The sequence below is a fragment of the Gossypium raimondii genome, chromosome 11 (assembly GCF_025698545.1).
Source record: "Gossypium raimondii isolate GPD5lz chromosome 11, ASM2569854v1, whole genome shotgun sequence".
In the NCBI taxonomy this organism is placed as follows: Eukaryota; Viridiplantae; Streptophyta; class Magnoliopsida; order Malvales; family Malvaceae; genus Gossypium; species Gossypium raimondii.
Genome location: NC_068575.1, coordinates 9677890 through 9689667, shown reverse-complemented (window position 1 = coordinate 9689667; position 11778 = coordinate 9677890). Strand labels below are relative to the sequence as shown.

The window sequence follows — 11778 nt, the reverse complement described above, 5'->3', positions numbered from 1 at the left end:
GAATTTAAATGAAAATTTGACTATTTTAGGATTTTCTTCCCACAGTCCAAGTTTTAGATAACCCTAAATGACAGACAAAATTTTCAAAATTATAAGGTTGAAGATGATTTATATATTACATTTAAAACACACTAATAGTAGTAATTATTTAACACCAATACCTTTTACTCATTAAGGTTGCATGAATATGAATATAGCTTCATCAACTGTTCAGTGTTTATCAAATTTAATAAATGAATATGAATAAAATTTTAAGGCCCGTTTATTAGCTGAACCGAACATGAAAAAGGCTTATTTGATTCATTTATATTTATGAAAAATTTATTTATGTTCGCTTAAAGTTAATCTAAAACTCAGATATTATTCGATTATTATATATTAATATAATTATTAAATAAATTTTACATAAAATTAATTAGTCACCATTATTTAGAAGATTCTAATAGAAAAGAAATTGATTAAAATTATTAAAAAGAAAGAAAAATAAAAAATAATTATCATCGCTAACCATTTTCATTTAAAAAACAAATTTACAACCAACGAGGCTATAGTTTAATGGCAATGTTAATGTCTTGAGAAGTTTAAAATCTCAAGATTGAGTCTCACCCTATGTAAATCATATGTAGGTTCTCAGCCTATATTTATTTTGGTTCATGTTCCACCGTATATCGACCTTTTATATCCATAATCTAGGTTTAAATATATTCTAGTTATCAATCTAATCATATTTTATAATAATTAATTCTATTTATAGCTGTACGTATAATTTCTAAAAAATTACATATGTTAATTGAAAAATACACTGTATCTAGCATATAATTATATTAGAATATAATATGATTTATAATTTAATTTGGTAATATTTAAATTATTTGATAGCTAATTACATTTTGATTACTTTTAAACAAAATAATAATTAATTAAAAGGGTAAAATTCTCCTTTTATTAAAAATTATTTAACAAATAAAGTTTAAGTAGTGGAAGTGGAAGTGGGAATTTTTTTTTTCATATAAATTGGGCCTTGAATAATTATTTTTTAAATTCTTCTTGGAAATAAAAATTGACTTAACCCAACTGCACTCATATAAAAGTTGATTTTTTTTTTTGAGAAAGGTGGACAAATAAACATTAACAATAAATCAGAAAGAGAGGTTCTCTCACAATCATGAACCCTAAAAAACCCCTACCAACACAACAAACCCATCTGTGCTTTCTCTCATTTGGATGTGAAATCTAATAAGAAGAAGAAGAAGAAGAAGAATTATTTGGATACCCACAACTTTGTTTTACTAAAATTCCTTTTCCCTATGCTTTTGGCATTTTGCATATTCTTTTCTCACCTTTAAATCTTTCAACCCAAACCATCCTCAACCATGCATGTTTTCACCCACTATTCATGGGAATCTAATATCATTCATCTTTTTGACTATTTTTTACTTTTCTAAATTTTATTTTAATTTCATTTAATGGATTTTTTTTAATTTGAATAAATTATATTTATAGTCGCTCAATTATTTGATTATTTCTGTTGATGTTACTATCATTACTGGTTTTAATATTGAAATATTTTATATAATTCATATCATATAAAAATTATATTTATGATAATAAACATTTAAAAATATATTAAGTTTTCTGTGTATAAATATTAATATTATAAATAAACCCGACCGTAAATTCACAAATAATGAATATAATAACTCTTTTTCTTTAAAGTCATCAAAATAAAAATTCAAATAATTGATGAATGAATTATTTGGGTACATGGATGAAGCTCCCTCCATCAACAAGCATGTCTTTGGGCCTTCTTTAAATTATTTCCTTTTCAAATTTATTTACACAATTCTCTCCCTTTATTTTTATTTTCTTTTTATTGATATTGACAATTAACCTTCATCTACTTTTATTATTATTATTATTTATAATTAACTCCTTCCTCATTTTCATGTATCAATGCATTATCATAAATGTCGGCAATCAATATATTGATGAAACGTTTTTGTGATAAAAGTTTTGTTTTATGTATATGTACCTGAAATTATTTTATCCACCTTTTCCATTATATTATATATGATCTCTTTTTAATTATTTAATGACATTTCAGCAAAAAAAATTTATATCATTTACACATAATTTTAATAATTTTTTCACCTTAAATCCAAACTCAAATTTATATTTGGGGTTTGAGATAAGTCAGAGATTCGAGTTTGGGGTTTATGGTTTAGAATTTAAAATTCGAGGTTCAAGATTTAAAGATCAGGGTTCAGAGCTCAAGGTTTGGGTTTAGGGTAAAAAAATTTACTAAAATTATGTGTAAATGACATGGGAAAAAATTGTTAAAATAGCATTAAATAATTAAAAAGAGACCATAAATGATGTGATAGGAAAAGTTCATAAAATAATTTATCATATATATACATACCTACATGTACAATATATATTATAACGATTCAATCCAAAATTCAGAAGATTTAAATTGAAATAGGACATAAAAATAATAAATCATGTTGGTGATGAAAAGGATAGGTGTAATAATTTATTTTTTTGTGTATTAATGACAAAAGTGAAATATAAATATAAGAAAATAATAGGATTGGTGTAGTTTTCAAATATGGGCACTATAGGAAAGGGACCCATTCAAAGATGTTGAGTGGTATAACACATAACAAACAATCAACTAAATTCAAATGACTTGTCACTTCCATTATTCAATTTTAACTTCTTAGGCTTATAATTTCAAATAGAATATTTTTTTAATTATTCTTAAGGAATTTTAAATATTTAAGGAAAAGGGGAAAATAAGATTTGTCTCTTTACATCTGTAATCCAATGTTTAATTTGGTCATCTAACAGATTATTCTTGCAAGAAAAATGGAATATCTCATTATTATTTTTATTTTTAAATTTATATTTTTCCCCAAAATATTAATTTATAAAATTCAACATTTTAAGTTTCAATAATGGAAAATCTTATAATATTATTATAATCTTATGTTAGAATAATTTTGAAATATTTATAGCGTCAATAATTATAAGTGATAGATAGTAAATTATTTCAAAGTTATAATTGAAGGACTAAAAGCGATCAATTATGTCTTTTAATTATTAAATGTTATATCATTTGGTTATTAATAAAAGGTTATGTGTCAAGAGGAGAAGGAATTGTATGAAACTGTTATTCCACGTCATTCTTATCCCTTTCCAATAAGAGAATGACAAATCAGATTTTTCCTCCTGATTTTCAGCTTTTTCCTCCTGAAAAGAATTCAAATCTAACTAAAAATGCTGAAAATCAGGAGTAAAAATCTGATTTTTCATTCTCCTATGGTAAAGGGATAAGGATGACGTGGAATCACAGTTTCATACAATCTTTTCTCTCGTTAAGAGATATGATTATTTAAATAGATAGTTATTGGATAGGTATGTATGTATCAAAGGGTGTAAGGATTTCCATAAATAAGAATCTTATTTCATTTGGAAGGCGAGACAAAACATAGCAAAAGCTAGGTTAAATTTTACTATTGGTCCATGTATTATGAGTAAGTTGTGGATTTAGTTCATGTACTTTAATTTGATAAAACTTAGTCCTTGTATTTTTCAAATTGATCAATTTTAGTCTCTATACGGTTTAAAATTTGAAATTTCAATCATGATCCAAATAGAAGTAGTTTAATCTATGGTTAAATTTTGTTAGTATTAATCTTGTATTGTGTTTAAAGTTGTAGATTTAACTCATGTTCTCCAATTGAATCATTCTTAGTCCCTATATTTTTCGAATTTCGAAGTTTTAGTATTGAAGCAAACGGCAGTAGTTATATCCATTAATTGACTTCTTTATTTTTGTGAATAATATGTGGAAGTAGCAAGTTGACATAACATTCCACATAGAGTAATATGTTTGCCACGTTAAATTTTGAAAATAACGAAACTTAACTTAATGAATTTAACAATTACCATTTGGTAAATATTACAATTTTAAAATTCAAAAAGTACAATTACTAAAAATGACCAAATGAAATTATAGGGACTAAACCCACAACCTACGATTAATAACACCGACTGCGTCTATAAAAAAAATCATCATCGTTAATCCAATGATCATTAAAAACACTAATTGTGTTCCCTCTTACAATCCGCCATCTAGTACCTTCAAGAAGCACTACTTTAACCTTATGAATACTCTTCCAAATGAAAGAGGGAGATGCACCCTCCGTCGAATCAAGAAAATCCTCCATTGGGAAATATTTAGTTTTGAAAATCCTGCATGAAAGAGACTCAGGCAAAGTAAGGAACTTGAAGCAACACCAAATTGAAATAATACAGATGACGGATGCCCAATCCACCAAACTTCTTTAGAACGCAAAGCCTATCCCAAGACACTCAGTGAATTCTCTCCAACCACCCTCAGAGAGTTCATCATTTTTTGCAGATCACCACAAGAATTATAGGGAAGCAAAAACACTCATGCTATACACTGAATAGCCTAAACCACTGTTTTAGTCACCACTTCCTTCATTGCCATTGAAAAGAATCTATTCTTTCAACTGAGGATACGCTTTGTCAAACGTTCCTACATAAACGTGACCTCCTTTTTTTTTCCAATAAATTAAAGATGATAGACCCAAGTAGCTCCCATGGTTAAGGGGTGTCATGACACCACGTATAGTATGGTAGAAATAGTATGCCTTACCTGTTGTTTAGTATTGGAAGTAAACATGATGAGAGATTTAGAGAAATTTATAGCTTACCCACACGCTTACAGATCTATAATATATTAAATGAAAATTCTCTAAGGGTTCATTTATTGGCACATGATAAGTTTTCTTTTTCAAAACATTTTATTTCAATTTTTAAAATTTTTTAATGTTACATTTTTGGTCCGCTTAAAAAAACTTTATTTTGAACAATATTTGCTTTTTTTTATACAGTGCTTAGAATTATTCATAGCTCCTCCCTAACTCATAAATAGGAGTATAATGCGCTTCAACGCACTCGAACCCATATCCTCCTGTATTAATAACAATATCCATACCAATTGAGCTAAACTCAATCAACATTTTGACCAGTATTTTTAAAAGAATTGATCTTCACAATTATGAGTATATTTTGTTGAATTGATGTATTTGAAAATATTTGACTATATTTTAACTCACAAATCGATTTAACATCCGAGCTCAATCTTAAACAATTATTATATTTAATTTCTATAATTAATATTATTATAATTTAAAATAAATAAATTATTTATTTTAAAGCTTGTTATAACACTGCTAATTCAGGGGGAATCAATCATTTCCTAAATTCCTACCTTTCATCTTCTAAAATTTTATCATAAAATCTTATAAAATTAATAATTTTATTATACATAGTTTAGTGCTCAATAGATTAGTTTCGTACTAACTCAAACAAATAATAACAATGTATGAAAATTACTAAATTTATGCTAGAAAAATCGTGCTTATTATTTGAGTTTTATCCTGTTCTTGTAATTCACCAAAATAAAATTATCCTAATATTAATACTGGTAGGTACTGTAGGAAGTGAAAGGAATTAATTTAAGCTTCATGGTATTGAAATCTATATGTAAGAAATCTGGTTTGCCCTTTGTTCAAATTTCAAGTTTAGTCCCTATGCATTACTCAAATTTAAGATTATATAATAATGGTCAAATTTCAATTTTGGTCTCTATACTACACTTAAATTTAAAATTTAATATTTATACGTCAACTTTTTGACATAATTTGGTACCTCTTTTACAATGCCATTGATTAGCTCAAATACTTAAAATTATTTGTTAAGTTCAATTCCATTGCAATGCCATTTGTTGTTATATGGCTTCTAAGCGAGTATTTTTTAATTTCAAAATGTCACACCAACGAATTTAGCAAAAGAATTGAATGGTGCTAACAATTGGATCTGCATTTTAAAATTAAAAAAAATAGAAGGATTGACTTCTTTAAAAAAAAGCACGAAGACTAAATTTCAAATATAGAAAAAGTAGAAAGGTTTGGAGTGTATTTGAATACAGGAACGAAGCCAGGATAATTTTTAGGGGGGCTGAATGAAATTTTAATTTTTTATAGTCTATATTTTTATAATTTTTAAAGGATTAAATCGAATTTTTATAATTTTAAAGGGAACCAAAGTGTAATTTTACCTTTACTAATTTAAAATTTTAAATTTTTTTAAATAACCTAAATAGTAATTTTTTATTTTAGGGGGCCGAGACCTCTGCCAACCCCCCTAGATTCACCTCTGTTTGAATATTCAGTTATTTACTATATAAATTAACTTAAAAAATAATTAATAATTAATTTAATGGGAAGCGTGGTAGGATCCCGCTAAGAATATGTAAGACTACATTTGAGCTTTGGCAATTTAATTTCACGGAATTTTTATGTATAATAATACCTTTTAGTGACATTTTTATTTTTTAATAATTAGTCAAAATTAGCAGAGATTATTTGCTTATAAAATCATAATTTCAAATATTCAACAACCATAGTGGAGAAAATGGGGAAATATTTTGAATGAATAATATATATATATATACACAAAAGCAAAGTGTATTTAATAAATTCAAAAGTAATAGAGTAAACATGATATACCCCATTTTGAAAATATTTTAACACATGTTTAATATGTTTTGTTTTATTCGCATATGAAATTTTAGGGTTTTTATATTAATAATACGAAAAAAAATTAATTATAATAATTATTTATGAAAATGAATCGTTTTGAATAGTAAAAGATAGTGTCATTATGTTGCCAGGTGACATCATCCGTAAAAGTACATTTATCGTTACTAAATAATTTCAGTTGAAGAAAAATATATTTTTAGCTAGTGTCGCCACCCTATACGGTAAAATCGAAAATTTTAATTTCCCTCCTAATTTTTCCTTTTCACTGATCGTATATTCTCATATAAAAATATTGGTGTCGTCGTATAGGGTGGTGACACTATTTTCTATCATTTTCCCTAAACCCTAAATGGAAGAAGGAAAATTCATTTCCCAAAAAATGGAGGGAAATTTTAGGAAAAAAAAAAAAAGAATCTGGTTTCAAAAGAAAACTGTTTCCCATTCTCATGAGAATCCATTGGTAGTAATAAATAAATTAAAAAGGTTAAAAGGGATAATTATGAAATAAAATAAAAAGTTGAGCTGCATGCTGGAATCCACAATCTAATCTCATCTATTTATTTAAATTGTGTTATTCACAAATAAGTTTTAATTTAAATTTTGTAATAAATATTAGCATTTTAAATTTTAATAGATATTATGATAAATTTAAATATTTATATTTATATTTATATTTATATTTTTTATTAATTTGATTATTAATTTTTCAAAAGGATTAAATTATTTTTAATAGAAATATTTACTAAAATTTTAATTTTTAACAATACCGACATATATTTGTCTTATATGTATTGTGAATATATAATTCAAACTTTATAAAAAATTCAAAATTCAAAAGATTATAAAAATTTCATAAATATTTCAATTAAAAAAGTATAAGGTGCATGTAGATTGCCATGTGAGTTATGATATTTAAAATTTAATATTTTAGTAATCATTTCTATTAAAAATAATTTGAATTTTTAACAATTTATGATTAAATTGTATATATTTTTAAAAGTTTAAAACCAAATTTAACTAAAAAAGATCAAATTGACAAAAAAATATAACCATATAAACATTTTGATGAGGATTAAAATTTTAAAATTTGTAATTGATTTTTTTTAATTTCAAAATTGTCCTACTTAAGACAATGTCCTTGAAATTCAAAATTAGCTAAGAAGTGGGTATATATATATATATATATATATATATATAAAGAAAATCCAAGAGTCCATTTTGATATTAAACGCATTTGGTCATGTTATTTTGATGAGCTAACCAACGTCATATAGTTTCCATGTTCCAAGGGTACTACACTTGTTTCATTAAACCTTACAACTTTGATTTACATTTTTTGAGGTTTTATATATTTTTATAAACCAAATTTCTCATTATGCATATGACTGAAGAAGGAGCATAGAGGGAATTTTTGTTTTCCTGTAAAATAATAATTTAAAAATTCTAAAAAATAAAATAGTGATTATATATAATAGAGTTCATAAAAGTATATATAATATAATGATAGGCAGTAAACAAATAAGGGAATTACTACATTACTACCAGTGAAGAATTTCTTCAAATTTGATCCTATCTAGACTTTGATTTACATTGGGGGGGATAAAAGAGAAAAAGGGGAAGTGAGTCATCATATCATAACATCTCACTGCTCACTAGGAATTGAAGATAACAAAGACATCCTCATCTCCATCACTTTCTTGTGAGAATTGGAGTGCAAATAGCTCACAAAAGTAGGGCTTTTTGCTGGCCTATACTCTGGCAGCAACCTCCCTGACTTGTACCTCACCCCACATGCATTGCATAGTGTCTTTGGACCCAAAGGTCCTGCTCTCCACTGTGGTGTCCTTTGTGCTAAGCAATGGCTGCACCTCCTTGGCTGCTGCTGGTTCACCCCATTGTTGTTCCCATCTCCTATACTCTCTTTACTCACCGCCGCCGCCGCCGCCTTCTCTTCCTCCATTCCCTCTCTCTTTGTTGATTCCTCAACCTCACTATACCCCACCATGCCACTGCTGCTGTCATCTTCCTTTTTGGGCATAATGAGTTCGCTGTCAGCTAACCAACATGATTGTTGAAGCAAAAGAGGGTCAGAGTTTGGCAATTGGAGGCTTTGATACCAACTGCAAAATGGGTTGTTTTTGGTTTTGGATAATGTTGTGGAAACCCTCTTTCTTTTGCTCCTAGCCTTGCCTGGAACCACAATTTTCTGCAAGGAAGGTGGGGTGATTTGATGTGGTTTCTTTGCAGAATTTGTAGGCTTTGTTGTTGTTGTTGCAGTTGTGGTAACATTTGGAGCTGCTGTGGCAGCAACTGGGATGCAGTTTCCAGTGCTTGATAAACAGTCTTCTACAAATATAGACAACCACTCCAAACTCACATCCACTTCCTGCAATTTGTACAAAAAATACCAAGTTAGAGACTTTAAAACTCAAGCAAAAAGACCCCAACTTTGAAACAAGAGGCATGCACAAAGAGAAAGGAACAGAGACTGACCGTATTTTGAGTAGGGAAAAGGTCATCAATAGAGGCGCCCAGTTTAGAGCATGGTGATGAAAGGACTTGCTCTGGTTGATGATATTCACCCGAGACTGACACATTCCTGAGAAAATCCATAGCCAAAAAAACAAAACAAAATTTTTCTACTGTGTTGTTAAGCTTCAAGAAAAGAAAGTGAGAGGTAGGAACTTGAAGTGAAAACTGAAAACTGAAAACTGAAAACTGAAAATACCCTTCTAAGTACAGAGAAAATAAAACAAAGAGAAGATGAAGATGAAGAAGAAATGTTGGTTTAGAGCATAAGGGTTATAGGAGTTGAAGTACGGGGCTTTGCTCTGCTGTATTCAATATTTGTGCCCCCTCTTTATGGCCTAGTTCTCTGTCGGCAGATAAAGCTAAAGAAAACAATCAAATTCAAAACTTATTGAATCACTAGGGAAAAGGGAGAAAAAAAATAAAGAAAAAGAAAATTGCCCATATCTCTTTCTCACTGCTTAAACATATATACATATATATTATATAATAATATACAAGAATAAGACCAGTTTTTCTTTTATCTATCATATTATTCTTGGGGTTATTAAATTAACTAAGATGGGGGGACAAATTTTGAATTTTGTTCTCTTTATGGTTTTAAATTTGGGTTAGATGAGGCAATGGAGGGAGCAATGGAGGGAGGAGTTTGAGTGCAACTGTGGAGAAGGTTCAGTGGGGTCAGAAATCCAAGGCCTGCTTGGACTCTGAAGCCTGCTCTGGTTTTTGAAAAAAGACCCTAAAAGGCCAAAACTTTAAAAAGAAAGAAAAACAATGAAAGAGGGGGCTAATGGGGATGGGACCAGGAAAGCCGAAGTACTATGTATTAACAGTGTCAAGCTTGCTACAGTATATATAACCTGCTAGGCTGATAGATTCTTAAGTAAAAGGTTAAACTTCCTTTTAAACCAGGCTTTTATCAGGTGATGTTGATCTTTGCAGAAGGCTGAGGGAGCCAATAGTATTTTCAATGTCAACTTTGATTGATCTCTAGCCTTTTATGTTACACTATGATTGTTCATTTCATCAAATGATCACATTTTTGTTAGGGTATTTGTGTATCAACATTTAGATAAGATATGGAATTAAAAACTCGAATCCAAATAGCATAGATGATAACAAGGTATATAGTATCATGTCTTTAAAATCTAGCTGTTCCCTTCTAATGAATGGCCTCACATCCCAGCAATAAGGCTGTCATTGTAAACCAGATTTCATGACTCTGCCCATAATAAATCTAATCAATAGGAAATAAAAACTTGAACCACCAGTTAAAATGGTTGAAAATGACACTTCACTCTTTCGGGTTGGTTCATAACTCAAATGTGAACCCTTGGGATTAGGTTAAGTATGTATCAAGCAAAGCAAAGTTTCTAGGAATTAAAACATGGGATCCACAGAAACTTTATGCTTGGTGGTTCATATTTGATATATATAAACAGATGAATGTTATTGCAAAGGAATAGTTTCTGATATTGGTCTGGTTCTTATTGGCAGAGTGCACTGCTAACTCTTTGAGATGTTGGTTCTACATAATCTTCTTCACTACCAGCATAATTACTCTGTGATGTATATACGCGTACATGAATAAATGTATGTAAATGATGGAAGTAAAATTATACATAGATGGACCCCACATCATTGCATCAGCCATTATCTAACTTAATGTATGGCCCCATCAAATGGTGGATCAATTACAGAGTCAATGAATAGTAATTCGGTTCAACCAAATATGCTGGCCACCTTTTGATGACCAAGCCATGTGAAAACACTAGGGGAATTTTGAACATCCCACATTAACCCATCTCCTTATTTGTCTTGCCTTATTCTGGCCACATATAGATGTATCCATTTCTCTTTTTTTGAATTCAGGATTTACTCCGATTCGTTCGCTCAGTCACCTTTAAAAAGTAATATCGAATAAATTTAGAGATCGAATATGAATTATGCACTCCATAATTTTGAGTGGACTTGTGAGGGAGGGCTTCATTTTCTGTCTGGCAAAGGGACAGAGTCATCCCAACTGTTACCCTCAATGGGTAGAAATAGGACAATGCAAACAATAATTGTAGGGGGAAAGTAAAGGGGTGAGAAAGTTTTGAATTGATAATAATAATGAGGCAAGGAGAGGGAAATTTTATATATATGTGCCTAAAGGATATGATTCTGTCCTGCCATATGCTCAAAAGTCCACAAGCATGACAACACCACCACCCCCTCATTCCTTTCTCCATTATAATGAAGGCTGAATATATACTCCTTGGGATGGATTCCATGTGAGCTTGCCTAATCTTCAACAATCACTAATTTTGGGTTTCTACATCATATTCTCTTTTATAAAGAAAATTGAAGATAGAAGAGGTTACAGATGTAAAAATTTGAATATCGAATTAATTGAATGTTGCATAAACTATCTAATATAAGCTCCTAACTATTCTGAAGGTAATAACTGTAGCTGAAAAACAGTTGGTCAAAAAGAGAATTAGGGTTTGTTGTATACTCCATATTTTGGTCATTGAGAAAAAAAGGGAAAAAGGTTGAGTTTGGTGTTACATTAATCACTGCAAACTCATGAAATGGACAGGTAGAAAATGCCATAAACTTAGTG

General features: G+C 29.0%; 1 protein-coding gene across 1 annotated transcript; it reads right to left on the bottom strand.

Annotated features, from left to right (window-relative positions):
• Positions 1-8118: 8118 nt before the first annotated feature.
• LOC105804748 (GATA transcription factor 5) lies at positions 8119-9983 on the bottom strand. Its single transcript, XM_012637486.2, has 2 exons — positions 9135-9983; positions 8119-9027 (listed from the first exon to the last, which is right to left on the bottom strand). Exons 1-2 carry the CDS (start codon positions 9252-9254, stop codon positions 8284-8286), a joined length of 864 nt encoding a protein of 287 aa, XP_012492940.1. The 5' UTR covers positions 9255-9983; the 3' UTR covers positions 8119-8283.
• Positions 9984-11778: the final 1795 nt, after the last annotated feature.